This window comes from Vipera ursinii (assembly GCF_947247035.1).
Source record: "Vipera ursinii genome assembly, chromosome: 8".
Lineage (NCBI taxonomy): Eukaryota > Metazoa > Chordata > Lepidosauria > Squamata > Viperidae > Vipera > Vipera ursinii.
The window spans coordinates 24,868,058-24,888,598 of NC_139519.1; the positions used below are offsets into that span (position 1 = coordinate 24,868,058).

General features: G+C 46.7%; 1 protein-coding gene across 1 annotated transcript in view; it reads left to right on the top strand.

The window, feature by feature from the left end:
- The window catches only part of NCAM1 (neural cell adhesion molecule 1), a gene marked incomplete at its 5' end in the record, with an annotated part of 125,953 nt that overhangs the window by 98,182 nt on the left and 7,230 nt on the right, over positions 1-20,541 (top strand). Inside the window, 4 exons of the mRNA XM_083368150.1 lie at positions 459-590; positions 3,450-3,464; positions 14,394-14,515; positions 16,140-16,320. Coding sequence (XP_083224276.1) covers positions 459-590; positions 3,450-3,464; positions 14,394-14,515; positions 16,140-16,320 — 450 coding nt within the window. The remainder of the gene's footprint in view (positions 1-458; positions 591-3,449; positions 3,465-14,393; positions 14,516-16,139; positions 16,321-20,541) is intronic.

The window sequence follows — 20,541 nt, forward strand, 5'->3', positions numbered from 1 at the left end:
AAATTGATTGATTGAACCTTTTTTTTTGCACATGGCGGTGAAAGTGAAAAGGTTTTATAAAACCCAGCTGAAGGCCTAGCACTGCGGTGACGGTGCGCGTGCCCACAGAGAGGGCTCTGTGTGCCACCTGTTGCACACATGCCATAAGTTTGCCACCACGGATTTAGGGTTAGGGTTATGTCACCATGAACTCAGAGAACAAAATGGACATCTCCAACAAATTCGGAGTCCTTGGGTATGGTTAGGAGGGCACTTACTTTTCTAGGCTGCCCTATCTATGTTTCCTGGTAAAATACATGGGAAAATCCCATTGGAGGAAAATTCCCCTTAGACTCTTGTCCAGTGTGGCTTAACATTTTCCCCACACTGCTGCATATAAGCAAAGGTAGAAAAGTGAGGTGGAACATACGTAGATATGGTTCTGATCCTTTCCTTGCCTGGTGTCTCTCCTGGCACAGCCAACACCGAAGGCATCTTCACGGTCATCGGGTTGAAGCCAGAGACCATGTACGCCATCCGACTGACGGCCATCAACGGCAAGGGCACCGGGGAGATCAGCCCCCTCTCCGACTTCAAGACGCAGCCAGTTCGTAAGTCAAGCCCTCCCTTCTCCCCTGCTTGGCAACCTCAGCCCTTTCTCGGGCGAACTGCCCATCCTTCAGCTCTCAACTGCTCCTCTCCCAAACTCTGGGCGGGTTCCCTCCCTGTCCCTGAGTTGGGACATCCCACCCAAGAACTTTTCTCTTCTTTCTTCTTCCAAGAACCTCCTTCTTCTTTTTTAAAAAAAATCCTATTGTCCAGTTGTGTTTTCGACAAAGGGTTGTGGAGGGTGCACTATCAGCACTTAGGAATGTGTTGTTACTATTATTACTGGCTACAGCTCCTTTTATTGGGTTTTTAAAAATGCCGGTCCTCACATCTTCTTGTTAATTAGGTCAGGAGGAGGTTGGAGATGGGTTGGGGAAGACCGGTCCCCCTTTTCGGGGCAGAGGCGGCTGCTTTAAGAGATTAGAAGGGTAAAAAAAATACCCCCCCCCCCCCATTTAGCCTTCAGGCTTCTACTCTGAGAACAGATGGGCTTGAGGGCTACAGGCAGTTCACCTCGGCCACAATTGAGCCCCAGGATTTCTGTTTTGCCCCTTTTTACAACCCGTCTTGCCACAACTGTTAAGTGAATCACTGCAGTTGTCAGGCTGGCAACACAGCTGTTAAGTGACTCTGCCTTCCCCTCTGAGTTTGCTTGGCGGAAGGTCACAAAAGGGAATCGCGTGACCCCGGGACACAGCAATGGTCATAAATATGAAACAGTGGCAAGCCTCCGAATTTTGATCCCCTGCCCACGGGCAGGCTGCAACAGTTCAAAGGGTGAAAAATGTTCATCAGTCAATTTTTCAGTGCTGTTATAATTTTAGTCACTTAATGGAGGGTTGTAAGTCAAGAACTCCCTGTGAAGCAGTTTTGGAAATGTACGTCCACTTAAGACCTCGTTTGGAGCACAGTGCTTCCCAAGGCTGGGCTCTCCCATTTCCTTCCTGATCCCAGCCCTACTGGATCTCGCCGAGAGATCCGTAATCTGCTTCAGAATAGAGTCCCATAATATATACTTAATTTTACGTGTAACAACAGCAGCAAGAATCATAATCGCACAATATTGGAAAAATGAAAAAATACCACCAGAGGAAGAAATAATTTTAAAAAAATTAGACTGTGCGCAAATGGACAGACTTACTCTGAGGTTGAAAGAAAAAGAAGAGACAGAATATTTTCAAACTTGGGAGTTATTTTATCAATGGTTGGGGAAACGAACAAGAGATTAGGAATTTTGAATGATAAACTCAGAAGACACGTTTGTTGAATAAGTACTTTGGAACTGTATTCTTTAAAAAATCAATAAAAACTTATATATATATATAAAAGCATACAGTCCCATAGCTTTGGAAGATCAGCTTCAGGTGAAGAAGGATGCGGTCTTGAATAAAACTGGGGCAGCTCAGTCCTCTCCCATCCTGGTCCGGCGACAGATTTAGCACTTTCTGCCGACTTGCATAATTGGCTCTTAAAGCCACCTAAGCTTTCCCCGCAACTGAGGGCGGTAAATTGAGGCAGGTTGAACTACGAGATCTTCATTGTTTTATCCAACCTGAATTTCCCATCAATTTGTTTCCGGAACAGCTGCTGACCAAGCAATATGGAAGCATGCATTAAAATCCCCTGGCTAGGGGAGAACTGATCAAGTGCACTTTGGTTCGGAATGAGATAAAAATGTCTGTTTGGCAAATAGCATGCATGAATGGGCTGCCTCCCACTCCCATTTTATAGGCTGCAGGACCCCCACACATTCTGTCTAATTCTGGCAGAGTGGCAGGCGAGTGGTGGGGAGCCCGTGGGCCCTGCCGGTGTGTTTATTTCTCCAGCCTCTATGTGAGGGGTGTCCAACCTTGGTGACTTTAAGATCTATGGACTTCAATTTCCAGAATTCCCCAGCCAGCACAGCTGGCTGGGGAATTCTGGGAGTTGAAGTCCATAGGTCTCAAAGTCGCCAAGATTGGACATGCCTCCTCTAAGCTTAGTCTTCTTCTCTGGAAGAAGATGGGCAGTTTGCAGTCCTGTTTAGATCCTCCCTGCCCTGTATAATTTGTAAGCTCTGGGAAACTCAAAGACAAATCGGATTTATTTCTGATGCATCTCAAATCTGCACCCTTTGAATTCGGAGAGAGATGAATTCAGCTCTATAGCCCTCTTGCTCAAGTTCAGGAGCCGGGTCCCTTTTATCACATCTGGCTGCCCGGAGATCCTCCTTCCCCACCCGGAAATGATCCAGAGCAACCCTCTTCCATCCTCCCTGCTTTTGCGGCCTCCAGCAAAACCGGGGGGGGGGGGGGGGGCATTCCCCACCTCCCCTCCTCCTTCAGTCCTCGTAACAATGCGTTAAGCAGGGGCTAGCCCCCTTGCCTCCCTGCCTGCAGCAGGCTTTCTGTTACAGAAACGCCTCTGGGTCTCCCAGGATGCCTTTTTTTAACAAAGGAAAATGCGAGATCTTGCAGACAAAGCTGAGCTTGGAAGGATGGCCACCGATTAAAGAAAGAAAAAGCTAAAGGAAACTGGGCTGCCTGCATAATTCACTGATGCAGGAATAACCTCCATGTTTACAACTTCCGATGCCTTCCTCTCCTTAGCAGCCATTCTGTGATATGTTTTCCTCAACTCTTGCAACGAGTTGAAGGGTGGCCCATTGTGCCCGTTGTCGCCTTACCCTTATTTTACCCTGAAAAGCTGGTCCGCCTCCTGAGGAGCTAGTCCTCAACAGCCGGGCGGCCCAGAGTGTTGCCTTGTGTTCGGCGCCTTCCTCCATCAACTCCTTTTTTTTTTCATCTCTGTTGCCTCTTTTCTTTTTTGGGGGTCTGTCTTTTCTTTACGTCTTCCATCTTCTGCCCATGGGGGAACCACAGGCACCCCACCGCCACGTAAGTGCTGCTTCTTTGTTCCTTTTCCCAGAGTGCCCCGGCTTTAACGTGTCCTGTAGACCCACGTGTGATTTCTCCTAACTTAACATTTCTCTCTTTGGCTTTGCTTCTCTTTCTCCTTGTCTGTAGCAGGTAAATCAGCTCTCTTAACAATGCTGACGCTCAAGCAGCTGTGGTGTTTCCCATTAACACCTGGTCAAGAGGTGGATGCTCCCCTTTTCCATAACCTCCAGGGTCTGCATGTTGTCTCTACCTGCATGCCACCCGGTTGGAGTGGAGGTGTCTTTTCTCTTTTTCTTTCCTTTCTCTCCTCTCCTCCTCTCCTCCTTTTTCTTCTCCTCCTCCTCTTCTCTTCATGTTTAAGAATGCAGACAGCTGAGACCTCTCAGAGGGACATAGAGAAGATCCCCTTCAATGGGACAGCTAGAAGGAAAACATGGCTGCCGGAGCCATGTCTCGGAGAACCGGGCCCCACAAAGCCATCCTGTGGGGCTGGGTGGGGTCTGGCCTTCAGGCGACACCAGCACTGCCATAAACAGAAACCTGCCTTTCTTGGGCAAGGGGTTTCCCTGAGATCAGCCCTTTGGAGAAAGGTCATGAGGGTGGGCCTCAAAATGGCTCACATCTGCAGCTTATTTATTGATTGATCGATCCCATTTAGAAATTGCCCACCTCCCTCACAGTGGCAACTCTTCAGCTTCAGGAAAAAGTCCCCTTCCTCTTTCCTAATAAAATAAAATAAAATAAAATAAAATCTGCTGTCAAATAATCAGGGCCAGATGGAATCTAGGAAGCAGTATATTTCATTAGGTTGCTGATTGCAGTTTGAGAGAGAGAGGAAGCGGTTAGCAAAGGAATGAAGTTGCTGTGAAAGATTCCTCGGCTTCGTTGTGATTGAGCTGTTAACCTTTTGAATGTAATTGCCAGGATGTGATTACCTAAATTTTTTCAGGGGAATTAAACAGGAGAGAGAGAGAAGTAATGAGAGATGAATTTCATCAATGGAAGGTGCCCGAAATAGAAATCTCAGTTTTAATATCATGATGAGCTATTCTGCTTCTTCAGGATTACTTAAAAAGCTGGAGGAAGGACACAGAACAACCCTGAACGGCTTCTAAATTCCCTCTCGAATAATTTTTTAAAGAAAACTTCCAGGAGTTTTTGACAGGCGAGAGCTTACAAATGATATAATCCTTCCTTGATGTTTCCCCCCCCCCCTAAGATTTTGGAAGGAAATAGTGTTGAAGAGAAAAACAGCAACCAGTGAAGTAGATTTGCATCATTCCCTCATTTTGTAGACCGGTGGAGAGAGTCAGGCAGAGACAGCGAGAAGTATCTGAACTCACCTGCTGCATTCAGATGAAACTGGAGTCAGTGGTCTGTTGACCACCATCTCCAGATATCCACACAGTGGTTTCTCTTGGATTTCCTCCACTCTCTGACTGGCAGGGGCACCTCGGCCAGGGTGGAACTAGGCTTATTCCCTGGGAACATGGAAAGCAACAAATATTTCTGACTCAAAAGTACATCATTCCTTTTGAGAAGAATCTCTCTCATGGTGTTTTTTGAAGTTCTTGCCAAGAAATAGGTTTACCTTAGGCAGAGGAGGCCATTGAGGATGGTCTGGTTCAGGGCACCGTAGAACAATTGTGGTAGTGTTGGTTCTTCCGAGCCCTGTCTTCTCCTGGGGACCTCTTTCTTCCCAATTCTAGTGACTGGGATATTCATTTCTCCACTGTGGATAGCCAGATGTCTGTTGTGTCTCTGAATTCTGCCTCTGCCAAGGCTTCAGATCCAGTAGCATTTCTTCCCTCCTACCATTTTTCTTCAGACATTGTGGTTATTTGCTAGATTTCTATCGCACCCTCCCTGGAGGAGGTTTGGGCCCTCCGTCCGTCCCTCCCTCCTTCCCCTTCCCTTCCCTTCCCTCCCCCTACCCAGTCCTTATATTTTCCCCATAGTCTTGGCAAGTGGGTGACCTTGACAAGACGCCACACAGAGTCAGCTTTCCCCAACTTGGTGTCCCTCACAGGGACTGAGGTAAGGCTTCCATTATCTCCAGCTGCCAAGGGCGGCGGGGGGGGGGGGGTCCTCGAGCAGCACAACTGGAGGACACCAGCTTGAGAAAAGCTGCTCTAACCTTAATGCTCATAGCCAGTTTTTACACGGTAAATACAGAGGGCAAAGTCGCTCCTCCTTTGTGTTCATTCTCCTCATTAGGTCTTGCTTCTTTCTCCGCTCTGCCTTTTATTTTCCTTCATAATTTATCTTCACAGCAGGCTTCACCTTTATGGGTCTTATCTATCCTTCATGTTGCCATAGCAACCCAGCATCCCATCAAAACTGAAATTACCGGACAAGATTGGGAGGAGCAAGATGGCTTCCTCCCCTTTTCTCCCTCCCCCCCTCCCTCCCTACACAGCCTCTACTCTTGCCCCTTTGCCCTCCCCCCCCCAAACCAGGGTCCCATTTGGTCAGTGGCTGGGACTTTGCCACCTCAGAGGGCTGGTCGAGGCTGGTCGTCCAGCAAATGTCAACCAGATGGGTGTGAATTAAGGGAGGAGGCACCTTTCTCTTCCCCCCAGCTCCCCCTGGGAGGATTTGTGTTTTTTTAAAAAAAAACAACAACACAGGCATTGACATGGATGTGATTGGGATTTTTAGCGATGCTCCAGGAAGCCTTTATTCTCCTCTCCTCATGCTTCCTTTCATGCACCTGTCATAAGTAGCTTATTGATCTTTGCAAGCGGCAGAGATGAATTAAATTATATTCATCTTTTCAACATTGAGCAGGATGAATCTGAAGGGGCTCAAAGAAAATATTAAAAAGATCCCAAGTTTGAAAAGTTGAAAAGTTTTTGCACGTCTCCAAAGCATCCAGTCCTTAAACTTAAACAGTGCTTTGGATGTAGGACCGTTTGAGAAACTTCAAGAAAGTCTTTGGATGGAAGATGAAGTGGACCATTAATGAAAACTGAACCTCTTTGCAGTGGTAAAGGGTGGCGTGACATCACGGTTGTTTGAATAGGTTTGTTTCCATCCCAGAGAGACAGATCGAGAAGGGGGAAATAGTCTCTCTCTCTCTCTCTCTCTCACACACACACACACACACACACACACCCCCCAGATTATTTATAAAGAAGAAGAAAGGAGTGAAGGTTAAGATAGGCAGGCGACATATCAAGCCTCTCTGAGCGGACAGGGCTTCTTGACTGAGAAGATTACAAATGGATTTGGGGGGTCTTAGATTTTTTTTCTTTCCACAGAGCTGCTCAAATCACGGTTCTGAGCGACAGGAGTTTCATTCAAAAATGGTCTCCTCTTTCTTCCTTCCATATCACCATTTATTTTGGTGCCTACAAGCTGTGAATCTGAATGGGGCCAAAAGGTTTCATGACGATGAGCAGCTATTAATGGAGAAGGAGGGCAGGAGTTGGCAGGCTGCCGAGAAACGGTGGAAATGCTCAAGATTTGGATCGAAACTTTATGACTCGAGTTGCTTGATAAGGGCCCTTCCAGGCCACCAACCTTTCCATCCCCCGATGCCTCCGATTTTGCTTGAGAGACCACAGGGTTGATCTGGGCTGTGGACTTTTGAGATGCTGTTGCAAAGGGATTTTGGCTTCTTTGTGAATCTGTAAGATTTGCCCTGCCTGGTCTTTCCTCATAGCAAGAGACCAGTTGGCCTCCCTCGCTGGCCAGTCACCCATGCCTTGTCCTGAGCAGGCGCTCCTTCTTCCTCATTAAAAATAAAATAAAATAAAATAAAAGATTTTAACCTGCTGATAAGATATCTAAGGTTATACCAGGTTTCAGGTTATATGGGAGAAGCTGGTTTGATGATGCCGTACAAGAACAACTTTTAAATGATGTGAAAAGGAGGCGCTTGTGGCGTCAACCTTCACTGCTGTCTAAGCCAGCAAGAGGCCTTTGGACGCTGTGTGAGACACACACACGGCTTGGGAATTTCCACGCACAGCAAAATTATTGATTGATCCTTTCAGAGTCTTGCTCAGCCCTGGAGATTTGGCCCATCCTAATGGACTCTTCCAGTTGGCCTGGAGCACTGATGATGGAAAACCTGGCTAGGCACCCTCCATTTATCTTCCTGCACAGCTAGCAGAGTGGGAAGACGGGGGTGGGGGGGTGTGTATTGGTTTTCCTTTGTTTTTCTATTCCTACAGAGAAGCGGAGATGCCTAAAGGAAGACAGCTCCTCCATTTGCCTTAAAGTTTAGAAGCTGACTTTCTTCTTTAGTGTCCTTTTGGGTGAATGACCTGTTGCTAAACGAAAATCCCTGGGCCTTCCCTCTCCTCTCCTCTCCTCTCCTCTCCTCTCCTCTCCTCTCCTCTCCTCTCCCCTCCCCTCCCCTCCCCTCCCCTCCCCTCCTCTCCTCTCCTCTCCCCTCCCCTCCCCTCCCCTCCCCTCCCCTCCTCTCCTCTCCTCTCCTCTCCTCTCCTCTCCCCTCCTCTCCTCTCCTCTCTCCTTCTTTCCTTCGTTACCGCTGTGCCAGGAGTTGATTGCTAAGAGGAACCCTTCTCTAGTCTCAGAGATGTTTTGTGACTCTTTATCTCACTTGGTATTAATTAATCTGCAGCCCCAGAGCTCTGCCTAACCCACCCAGCCTCTCCCTACAAGGATCTCAGTGCTTGCGCTTGTTTAATAATAATCTTGTGTTTTTTTTAGATTGGTGGAGTTTTGTTTTGTTTTGTTTTGTTTTTAACTGTCTGCTCTGGTGTTTCAGTAGAATGGCTAATTTGATTTTGTTTAGACTTTAATCTGTAAATGTTGTTGATTCTTTTTTGCCCATTGTTTACATCAGTTTTTTTAATTTTTTTTTTTGTATTTTTCATGTGACTTCCTCCACTTTCCTTTCAACCAAATCATGTGCGTGCGTATCATGTGACTTTGTCATGTGGCTTGCATGGTGCTGATGATGTCGTCCACGCTGGTGAACAGAAGGTAAAAAATTTAAATGACAGCAACAAAACACAGCCTTTGTTCTGATTAGTTAACAAATTCTGCACAGGACAAAACAAAACAAATTAGAAACACGATACCTTTTTTTCCCATTCAGAACCTCTGAATTGTCATCACTTAAAATTTTCCTTCTATAACCTCTCATTATTTTTTTAAAGCTTTGTTCAACATATTATGTCTGCATGCAACCCAACTAAGTTCATCCTTCTGTTGCTCTTCTGTGAGGGCGAGTCGCTGCTGTGCTTGGGGGTGCCAGGCTAAATTGTTTGCTTCTGTTGTGCCAGGGGTCCCTTTCTCAATTTCTATTATCAGGTGCATTTTTCTTCCAGAACACGTTGCAGATAAAAACAAATTCTGAATATACTCATGCAGATAAATTGCAAGCTTCTTCACTGAGTTTGTCTGCTCATCCTGCAGTTACTGGTCCATCAGCAAATCCCAGTTATTGTGTGAGACCTGGAACGCTACCATGGTTGCATTGATGTAACCGTCCGATTAAAGAAGTTTGATGTTGCACAGGAGAGAAAGAAATCAGGACAAACATGTCCCGTTGCAGCACAAGGTCTTGGGTGACCTCTGAAAGACCCATCTGGCCCTGGTTTTCTAGTACTGGGTCTACTAAGAAGTAGCCCAAGGCTGAAGACCTATTCTCCACCTCCATGCTTGGATAAGAGGCCAAGGCTTCATGCCAATGGCACAAGCAAGCATGTTCAGATGTTAAGCAAAATAAATAAATAAATAAATATTGATTTTGCTATTAAGCAAAGTCTTCTGGATAAACTCACGTGCACAGGTGGGGGGATATAACCTCAAACTGACAGGAGAGAAGTTCAAAAGTCGTGTTAGAAAGTAGGATTTCACAGAAGGGAGTAGTGGAAGCTCGGAGCCAACTTCCAGAGGACGTAGTGGGTCAGTCATTAGTAACTGAGCTTAAACATGCTTGGAATGAGCATGTGTCCGCCATCCAACAAAAATTAAAATAAAATAAAATTTAAGTAAATAAAAAAAATAAAAGAAAGAGAGAAAGAAAAGAAAGAAACTCAAAAGAGCAGTCTCAATGGACCACTAGGTCTTTTTCTGCACTCAGTTACATGTTTTTATGTTGTAGGGAGGCTGGAGGTAATAAGGAGCATCACTTGGGGAAGTGCTAAGTATCCCTTCTCCTGGACTACTTTTGTCCTCTTTTTTAAAAATATCCAACTGCTATTTCCTTAGACTCATCTTCCTTGAACAGGGAAACTGAGAAGGCAGAAGACAGCTAGGAAGTGAGTCACTTGTATAAATGTCAGCTATTAAGTCAATCAAGAGAGAGTTTACGCATGTTTGCATGACCCCAAAGGGTTTTGCAGATTTGGTTCACCCAGTGGGAATAAAACTGGCACAGAGGAAATATTCTGGTAGGGCTGGGGAATTCTAGGAGTTGAAGTCCACAGGCCTTAAAGTTGCCAAGTTTGGGCACCCCTGGTCTAGAATGTCGTTTGATTTGCCCCCGCCTGACACTCAAGAAGACCAACTTCACCCCTTGCCCTTTTGCTTCCCAGAAGATCAATAGTTTGTTTGGAAAAGCACCCAAGGCCATCATCATTTCACCCCACTTGACCCCCCATCTCGGAATGCTGCTCCCCTTTGCGTTCAAGCAGGGGTTTGGCAGGGAAACTAACCTGAGTAACTCAACAGCTGTTGCCATGTGTGGAGTGAAGAAGCCACGGTCCTGTTTTCTCTCTCCTTCCACAGATGTTTGGGCGACATCCCCCTGGAACTAACCCTCGGCCTTCTTGATTGTGTGCAGCCTGTTGTCTTTCCCCCACATCCATCTCATTTCTTTGTGTGTTACTTTAACCCTCTTTCTCTTCTGTGTCTCTTTCTACCTCAACTATTGACTAAACTTGTGACTAGTGCCATTTGTGATTTGGCAGGCGCTTTTGTCACAGTTTCCAACCCTTTTTACACAGTGACCAAAGGGGGGAGGGGAAGAGCCTTGAAAGGTGCTTAATGGCATAGGAACAGGAAGTGAGGAAGGGTCTTTAATTGTGCTCCAAGGAGAGGCGTGGGACCAAACATATTTTATAGCCCCCTGCTCAACCTTTCCCAGTTGGGTCTACTCTAGAGGGTGGCTCTTCTCCTTCCTGCTGCACTGAAGGAGAAACGATGCTGTTGCAAAGAAGAGCCATCATTTCCTTCATGGCATTTTAATGTCCCTCTTGACTCCTGAGATACCTGAGAGACAGGTGTGCTCCTTTCCCTCGGCAGCTTCTTCTCTTGGTGCACAAAAGAGGGCATGAACGCTGAAGCAAGGGGCAGGGAAGGGCCCACCTGTCTTTTGGACTGCCAGCCTGCTTAGCACGGTCGGTCGGGGCTTATGGACGGTGTGTGTCAACGGTCACCTGTCCCTCCTATCAATTCAAGGCAAAGGAGTTGCTGTGTAAAAGGAGGTTGTGTTCCTTTTCCTCTAGGTTGCATGGGCAAGCTCTAAGTGTGGTCGTCTCCTCCTCTCTTTCTCGGATTGTGGGGGTTGTTGACTTTATAATAACCCTAAGTTCTTTTTTCCTTCAGCGCTGGTCATTTGAGAGTTAACATCAGGAAGGTTCATTCTGGGTCTGGTCCAGACTTTCAAAGCCCCTTTCCATACAAAAGTGATGGAAGAGTGGGGGAGGGGCGGAAAGATCCATCCTCGGGTCTGTCCTGACTCTGGAAAAACCAGCTTCTCTCTGTTGATGCGATTCCTCCCTAAGCCTGTGAGATCTGAGGAGGAGCTATCAGGCACTGCTGGCCAGATCAGAATTAGAAAAACCTAAAATTCACGCGAGCTCCTTCTGTTTTCTTTTAATTATCTATCTGGATGAATTTTACAGGCAGAAATCAAAACATTGCACAATTTTTTTAAAAGGAAAGGACTAGATTAAACACTACAAAAAAAGTCCCTAAACAAAAATGGGTGGGAACTATCAATATACATTGTCAGATATTAATCAAGAGGACTGTGAAAAATAAAAAGGACCTGGGATAATCTCAGTTGTTACGTTTATTTTGACAGCTAAAAATTAAGAATTGTCAAAATAGATTTTGGGCAGAGACAACAAATCACTCATGTCATAGAAATGGTCCATTTGTCTCTGAAATTTCTGTGATTTGTTTTTTGTGCCTTTTCACTCTTTTCTAATATCTCCCCCTCCCCATAATTATTTTAATTGATGTAGTTGTCTGCTAAAATGAAACAAAACAAAACCCCACCTCCATCTCCTTTGTAGAATAAACTTTCTAGATGTTCATAATCACCATCAGGTAACAATACCCAATGTGTTTATTTATTCGTCTGTTTAGTAAATTTATGCACTTAAGAGCTGCTTTGCTTGACTTTCCCCAGCCCCCTCCCCCTTTGCACTTCCCAAAAGTTCTAATGTGAGCAATGGGTGCACGTACTGGTTTTTTCTCTCTCTCTTCTTAGTGAGTTTATGGTGCTATCCTGATTTTAATTTACGGGCTGTAGTTTTCCAGAAGTCCTTGGGAATGTGCTGGGTGGCTTCTGTCTGTTGGAAAGCCTGGGTTCCCCTCAGTTTCACTTGTCCTGGTGCAAATCTCTCCTCCCATCCCCCAATCTCTCAGTTTTATCTGGAGAGAAAAAAAAAAAAAACAAGCCATGAACTGTCTGATCTCATCTTGGGCCTGATGCTTCTTCTGGACTTCCACTTGTCATGGCTCTCCAGCCCCTGCCAGGGCCCCAGAATGCCTCTCAGAAAGTTTGGGGGGAAAGGAGGCATAAATCCACGCCCTTTGACAGTGATGGATTCCTCCCCCTCCTCCATTTCCAGCCAGAGCATCCCCCATCAAAGGTGAGGGACTGGAAGCGTTGGGGTGGGGAAGAGGGAATGGGCAATTTTCCTTCAGTTGCCTATTAACTGGCAAGCGATGGAATGGATCTTCGGAGCATGACCCTTTTTCGGTTGCAAGAAGGCAACGAACTCAACCAGAGGGATCTTTCCTGTTTCACCCGCAGTGGGTTGGCATTCTCTGCTCACTGCCCCTCCAGGGCGAAACAGGCCCATTCTTTGGCATGGCTGTTTTTGGGTGCCCGGAGGGGAAAGTTTTGCTTTCAGCAGAAAGAAGGCAAAGAGACTCTGGCCTTGTTTCTTTTCCTTAGAGGTGGCAGGCCCAGACCAGTCACCCCAAATACGAAGGGACATACAGGTTAATCATAATCATAATAGTAAAGTTGGAAGGGACCTCGGAGGTCACCTAGTCCAGCCCCTTGCTCAGGCAGGAAAACCTGGTCAGAAAGGAGCTGGAACCGACAGCTGCTGGACCTCTTCTGGTAGACATCTTAGGAAGAAAACTCAATATCTTTCTTCAGAGGATCTCCTGCTAGAGACTTGCCGGCAGCTACTACTATGTCTCCTTTCTTAATCACCTCGAAGTAACTACTCTTGGCTAAGACTACAGCTAAGACTTCTCCTGAGTCATAATTACTACACTTGTTCCAACTTAGGAGCTGTCGGTATCTTCTCTGCTTCTAAACAAAACTCTTGATCATGACTGGTGAGTCTGGGAGGGCGGGGAAACATTCCACTGAGTATTATCCACTGGAAATAAATTCTGGATGATTAGTTGCTTAAATTTAGAGGTTCCTGTTAGCAGGTGGTAGCACTGGAGCTTCTTTTGACCATGTTAAGGTGGTCTTTTCTTTCCCTTCCCTTTGGCTTTTGGCTTTCTTTGTTTTCTTTTTGGCCCATCCACAGGTACAGCAGCAAGTGAGTTGGCAGCCAACGCACACTTGCTCGCTCATCCTGTCCTCACTCTAGCGCCATTTAGGGCAGGGCTCTCCCACCGTGGCAACTTTAAGACTTGTGGACTTCAACTCCCAGAATTGCTGGCTGAGGAATTCTGGGATTTGAAGTCCATAAGTCTTAAAGTTGCCAAGGTTGGAGACCCCCTGATTTAGGGGTCTTGTCAGAAGAAACAATTTCAGGAAAGAGCAAGGGAGGAAAATAAAGTAGAATTCTCAGGGTATTTTCCTGAAAATTTCATGTTGGTTTCATCTTCTCCTTTATGTTGGCTTCTGTAGGATATATTTAAGTGGTTATTATAGTTTAGACTCCCACAACAAAAGCAAGCGGGTGTGTCTGTGTGCACGTGTGTACATGAACCGAACATAGGCAGCCCAGAGGTTCCTCTGGTGCAGAGGTGGGCAACCAATGCACAAGTTCCTTGCAGATTCCAGAGTCTCCTAAAATTTTCCTGTTGAAATCTGACAAGAAACCAAAGAAGGGCTATGTGATTGTCAGCACAAAACTGTTGTGTTTTCCCACACACAGCTGGGGCGGGGAAAATGTCTACATGTTAGCCTTCTAGGAAAAATGGAAGGGAACACTATACGTATATCTTGAAATCATGAAGGAAAATGGGATATAAATGTAAGAAATATATAAAATGTCCCTCCAGTTTTCCTGTCTATTCCCTTTGGCCACAGCCTCGGGAGATTCACCCAGGATTCATGGTTTCCAGACGGATCATGAATCTTTCAGGCACAAGAAATCTGGAACCAGGATTATTCCACTGAGTACAAATTTATTCCATGCTACCTCTAAATGGGAAATGGAACTACTAACGGTGAAGGCAAATTGGCGGTAGATAAGAGTCAGTGGAATTCAAGGAAGGCTGGACTTCGACCACTTGTGGGTGCAAAAGGATGCGAAACTGATAACCCACTTGAATCCTCCCTCGGGTTCGGCCTGGTCATCTACCAAATCTCCTTCGAATCCTTTTTCTTCATGACAAAACTTAGGCTGCAGTGAAAAGATGGAGGTGGCATGGAATTGGTCGTATGAAGATGGCCAACCTTCTGAATTGGGTCACAGGCGCATGTTTTAACTGGGTCGAACGTGGGGTGTCACTGTGTATTTGTTGAGTCTGTTGCTTGTCCCGTTCAATGTGCAATTGCACCCATTTTGGCAGGGGAGCCCAGCGCGCCAAAGCTGGAAGGCCACGTGGGAGAAGACGGAAACTCCATCAAAGTGAACCTCATCAAGCAGGACGACGGGGGCTCCCCCATCCGCCACTATCTCATTAAATACAGAGTTGTAAGTCTGGCTGACGAACCTCGCTTAGCTTCTGAGGCTGGTTTTTAACTCTCCGCTGATATTTAAAAGGAACAACCCTTAGCTGAGTCAGTCATTTTGTCAGATAAATTTGTATGCATTTGTATGTTGGAAAAAGGAGAAAGATTTATTGTGCTTAGTGAGAAAAGATTACAGTAGCTTTGGGTCTCCCTAGAAAAAGGTGCCTCGTAACAAAGCCCTGTTTCTCTTTTAAACTCAAAATCAAATTTAAGAAAGATAAAAGAAGATCATTTTAAAAGACAATGCGGCTATAATGTCTTTCTGCTTCCCGTGTTCCCCTCTTCTCTGCATTCTTTCTCTGGGAGAGTATTGAGCATTTTCAAATACTTGCCACATGCTTCACCATTAGCTTCCTTTGAAAATGTTTTATTTTTGGAAATCTTCATTCAGCCCCTATTCTTGTACTACTCCTTTGAAAAGGAAGATGGGAGAAGCAGTAGCAGAAATAACTCGAGCCCCAGGTTTTGTAGGAATGTGCTTGAGTTCACCAGGGCTCCTTTACAAACTGCCCTGGCCAGGGGCAAACGAAGACATCCCACCGGCATCCAGGACTCTTTCCAGCATCCATTGGGGAAGCCTCAGTGTACAGATGTTTGGGTTCAGCAGGCCAAGGAGGGGTGGGCTTGAGAAAAAGGGGAATGTGGAAGAGCATGAAAGTAATCCACGATTTCTGTGTCACCTTGTCTTTGAAGGCATCCCCAGCTGCCAGTGAAGGTCTATGGAGCACGATCTTCTCCCCTAGAGCTTCTAGGCATACATCTGTTGGGATGAAAATGCCTAGAGGCTCTAGGCAGGTGCCAGGACATCCCCAAAGGCAGGGGTCTCCAACCTTGCCAACTTTATAACCGATGGATTTCAAAGCCCAGAATTCCCATGGCTGGCTAAGGAATCCTGGGAGTTGAAGTCCACAGGTCTTAAAGTTGCCAACATTGGAGTCCTCTGCCATAAGGGATGCTCCCGTTTCACCATCGTTTATAACTTTGTTAGCTCTGGCACGCTCCACGTGGAGCAAGAAAAGCTTCAGCCAGTACTAAGACAGAGGCATCGGCAGCCTGACTTGCCTTATAGATACTCCTAGACTTCTCCTTTACCAGGTGGCCCATCTCCACAGAAGGCAAGGTTCTCCAGGAAATTCTTTACTAAAGAAGGATGGGACACAGCAAGTTGAGCATCCTCCCTCCTTCCCTTTGGGATTTAATTGATCACCTAGAATTCCTACAGAGGACCTTCCCAGTTGCTGTTGGGAAGCTGTTCTGTTAATGGCCAGGTGGTTAGCGTGGGGATCTGTCTCCAGCTTCAACATGCCACGATGTCAGAGGACACCTGTGGCTCAGGGTCGGAGCAGGAGCCCCTCCCCAGGTGGGCAGGACAAGGTTCAGCCTAGGACCCCAGAGAACTTTCTTCCTTGGTTGATGTCCTGCTAACCTGACCAGAGAAGAGCTTTGGTGCAAAAGCCAACAGCTAAAGGGTGCAAGGGATGGGTTGGTCTTTCGTGTCAAGCTTCTGAAACTGTTCCCAGCCCCATGGTGCTCATGCTCCCATTCTCTCCCTCCCTTACCCCACGCCTCCCACTCTTCTGCAGAAACAATCTCCCGACTGGAAGCCGGAGATCCGTCTCCCTTCGGGCAGCGACCACGTCATGCTGAAGTCCCTCGACTGGAATGCGGAGTACGAAGTCACCGTCATTGCAGAGAACCAGCAAGGGAAATCTAAGCCAGCTCATTACGCTTTCAGGACCTCGGCCCAGCCCACGATCATCCCAGGTAGCCCCTCATTTCCTACCCTTCTTTTCCGCTTGAACTTAACGCACTGGCATCACATCCTTTAATGCGCTTCAGTTTAAAACCACCGAGAGAAAAGCAACAGAAACTCCTCAGCAACTCGCTTGCTTTCAGTCATCCTCATAACTGGTAATCCATCTTAGAGTGTAGCTCTTCAGCCGCGAACATCCCGAAAGGGCCGTCTGCCGGATGTGGGCTCCCATCTTTGATCAGTTCGCTCGGCAAATCTCGAGGCGGTTGAGTTTGCTCCGCATGGCTTTTGAGTCGGGTTCTTCCAAGGGGCAAGTGGGGGAAGCCTCCAGTTTGGGTCACTGGTTTTCCTCCACTTGTTGCTGATCGTCCCCTTCCAAGGGCCAAGAGGGTAACGGTATGACAGAACATGGTCAGCTGTGCATTCTCTTCCAATACGGTTCCTTCAAATGCTTGGCTACAAAAAGCTGGATGCAAATTAAGCGTGTATTTATATTTAGCTCCTTTGTATCGTTGGTTTTGCTTTGGGTGGGCAACCACTGAAAATGCTGCAGATTTTACCCCTCTCTGTCCCCCCCCCCCGCCCTTTGGAGTTCCTGCCAGCCCTAATTTTGAAATAATTGAAAGTGATGGAGGGCGATCACATAGAAAAGGCATTTTTTTAAAAAAAAGATGGTGGTCTCTATAGCTTTCTTTCTTTCTCTTTCTTTCTTTTTTCTTTCCTTCCTTCCCTTCCTTCTTTCCTTCCCACAGCCTCCAGAGAGACAGATTGAGAAGGGGAAGATAGTCAGTCTCTCTCTCTCTTCTTCTTCTTTCCCTCTTTCTCTCTTTCTTTCTGCATGACATAGGCTGTAATGGATCTTTGATACAATTTGTCTGCCAAAGATATGTCACTTGAGGGTCAGTTTCATCACAGTCGTGTCCAGTAACATACTAAAACAACTGACGCTTCATTCAGCCCCATCAGCAATTCTAATAATGCCCATCACCTTGGTTTCTCTGAAAGACAAATTGTGCAGCTCCATTCGAAATAAATCTAATTGGGGAATGGAATGGGAGAATGACTTCAGGTATATTTAAAACACGATTTGGTTGGCAAAAAATTGAATCTACAACTTCTTAACTGGCCCGTCCTCTGGCCTTCATCCTGTTTTTCCAGCCCCCTGAAAAATTCCCAGTTTGTGTGAGGTCTGTCCTGGTGGGTTGAAATTCGGCATTAATGCCTCGCGTTACATTTTCTAAATGCTCAGAGTCAAATTTCTGTGGCAAATTCTGAAGAAGGCTAGCTCTGAACTTTGACAATCAGGTTGAAAGGTCCTACTCAAATCTTGACCTTCTCAGTAAACATGGCCCAAAATGTGGTGGTGGTGAGGGCAGGAACTATAATTCAGCAACCTCTAGTTGCTATTTTAGAATTGGCAGAAGGTTGAATGGCATTCTTGGCTGGTGGAAAGCAAACAGAAGACAGGAACTCGGTGACTTCAGGACACTGTGTGGCAAGCCACCATAAGTTTTATCTGCTTTCAGTTTAATCTGTCGAAGGAAATGTGAAACCAGCCCGTGGTAGTTTATTTGGTAAACCATGAGCCTGTTTGATCTAGTGGTGAAGGATCCAGGCTAGAAGCTAGGTAACTGTGCGTTCTAGTCCCACTTTAGGCATGGAAACCAGTGGAGAGTCAGCCTCAGTGTGAGGAGACCGAGTCTCGTTTTGCAGGGAGCTATTATGTAGCTCTTTATGCTGGAGAGGAAAAGTAACTGCGTTTTCCTGTCTAGATGACCAGGAACCTAGTCCAGGACTGACAGCAGATGGATGAGACCCACCCAGGAAAGATCATCGTTCTTGAACACTGATCGAGGCCTTGAATAAAATAGGTAGTATCCATCCATACTTGCAGCCGTATTTGGTCCTCCAAGCTTAGAAAGCAGGAAAGACCTCTCAGACACAACTTAGTCACTGAACAACAACGACAACAGAGATTCCGACTTGACTGAACATAGGCGTGTTCGGTCGAGAGATGCAAAGAGGAACTTAATTTGGACAACCTGCCTAGGACTCAACTGGATGTCCTACCTAATGCTGGATACTGAATTTAGTTGAAAGCAAACCCACCAAGTCAAACAGGCTATGTTCATATAGTTTGGGAACTGTAGTCTACTCTCAGTAGGTGATTAAGATAAGTCTGGCTGTATCACTTCAAACTGGCTCTGAAAGTTGTGAATGCTCCAACACTGGAAGTTTTTAAGAAAAGATTGGGCAACCATTTGTCTGAAGTGGTATAGGGTTTTCCGGCCTGAGCAGGGGGTTGGACTAGAAGACCTCCAAGGTCCCTTCCAACTCTGTTATTCTGGAAATTCTCACAGCTTCTGGTTGCCCCCTTTTGCTCTGTGCAAAGGGGGGGGAGGACCAAGGAGGCCTGAGGCACTTCAGTCATGACCTGACCCCTCTCCTTTGCTGAATCCCCCCAGCTCCTTCCACAGAGAGGATCCTTTGCCCCTCGCCCCCTTCGCCCCCTTCGGTATCAGCTGCCCCCAATCCTCCCCCCATCCCCCTCCTCTCTCCCCCTCTTACTGCTGGCTTCCCCATCATGCTTCTCTATTACCATCATCGCTGCTGCCGCTGCTGCAACCGCTGCTCCGTTCTTCTAACTTTTTGAACATTTTTCTTTAATTTATACTGAGTTAAGCAAAAACTTTTTAAATTCTTATCGTTTTTTTTCTGTATTTATGACCTATTTTTTCTTTTATCTATTCTCTCTCTCTCTCTCTCTCTCTCTCTCTCTCTCTCTCTCTCTCTCTCTCTCTCTCTCTCTTCTGATCCCTTCCCTTCTACCCCCGTTGTTCCTTTCGTGTTTCTGTTGTCCTACATGCCACTTTGGATCCCAATGGAAACATCCCCTTTTCCGCCCGCACCACCGATATTTTCCTTTTCCAAAACGACCCTTTCCACACCCCATTCCCTAATCCCGGGAATCCTTGATTGCGGCAGCCACCTTGGGGAGTCCAGCCGCTGCGTCTCCTTGGGTCTCTCTGCTCCTGATCCCAGCAGCTCTGCTTTTGCTCTGTTAGAGACACGCAGCGGCTGCTTTCCGAAGACCCCCGTTGTGTCTCTGAGGCCGGACACACCGAGAGAGGACCCCTTGTTTTCCAAGGACGGCATCTGTCCGGGGAGGGGGACGTGGGAAAGGGTGGGGGCGGGTGCAGCACAAGGAAACATTTTTCTTTTTGGCAGAGAGATTTGCTATTTTGTAATGAGGAAGGAGGAGGCAATATTTTAAACCGGGCATGTTTTAAGATTCTCTGCATGTCTCTCCTGAAGTACAACGGCTTCTCCTCTTAACCCCTTCTGAGCCCCTGGCTGTGAAAAATAAAAACGATCGCTTACACTTTTCAAACCGTAATGGGAAAAAGTTGATTTTTCTGAAAGCAGGTTTGTCCCCGTTTCCCCCCGTCGCTCTCCTTTGCCCACCGTAGAAAAAAGAACGAAAATGCAGCCACCGTGCCAAAGGAAGCGCAGAAGATAAGCTTTGCGAATTAGGCGTATAGGCAGTCCTCGACTTAACGGCAGTTCACTGAGTGACCGTTTGAAGTTACAAAGGGAAGTGGAAAAGGGGGACTTACGACCGTTTTTCACACGACCGTTGCGGCATCCCCAGGGTCACGTAATCAAAATTCGGACACCGGGCAACTGACTCAGATTTGTGACGGTTGCTGTGTCCCAGGGTCAATTGATCCCCTTTTGCGACCTTCTGACAAGCAAATTCAACGGGGAAGCCAGATTCACTTCATATCCATGCTACTCACTTAACAGCTGCACTTAACAATTGTGGCAAGGAAGGTCATGAAATCGGTCAAACACCAATTTTGCTAAGCCAGTTGGACTCAGTTGTGGTGGTAAGTCTAGGACTCCCTGCATGTCTGTCCCTGGTAGAGGCCTCCCCCTCGCGTGCCCCGGCCTTTGGGGGAAGGGCACCTTCTCCCACAGAGCTTCAGCCATCTCCTGGCCAGCGGCGCCAAGCAGCAAAGTCCATCGTGTTCCCACACCCTTCCCCCACCTGGTGCCCACCATGTTTGTTGAGCTTTCACTGCCATCGTCCCCGTGCTGGATGAAGTTGATGGGAACTGTCAACCATTGGAGCTCCCGGAGGTCTATCTATCCTCAACACCAAATGGGGCTATCAGACTTGTGAGTCTGGACTAAAGTCGCCTTGCGTAAGAAGGATTTCGTGGGGTAAC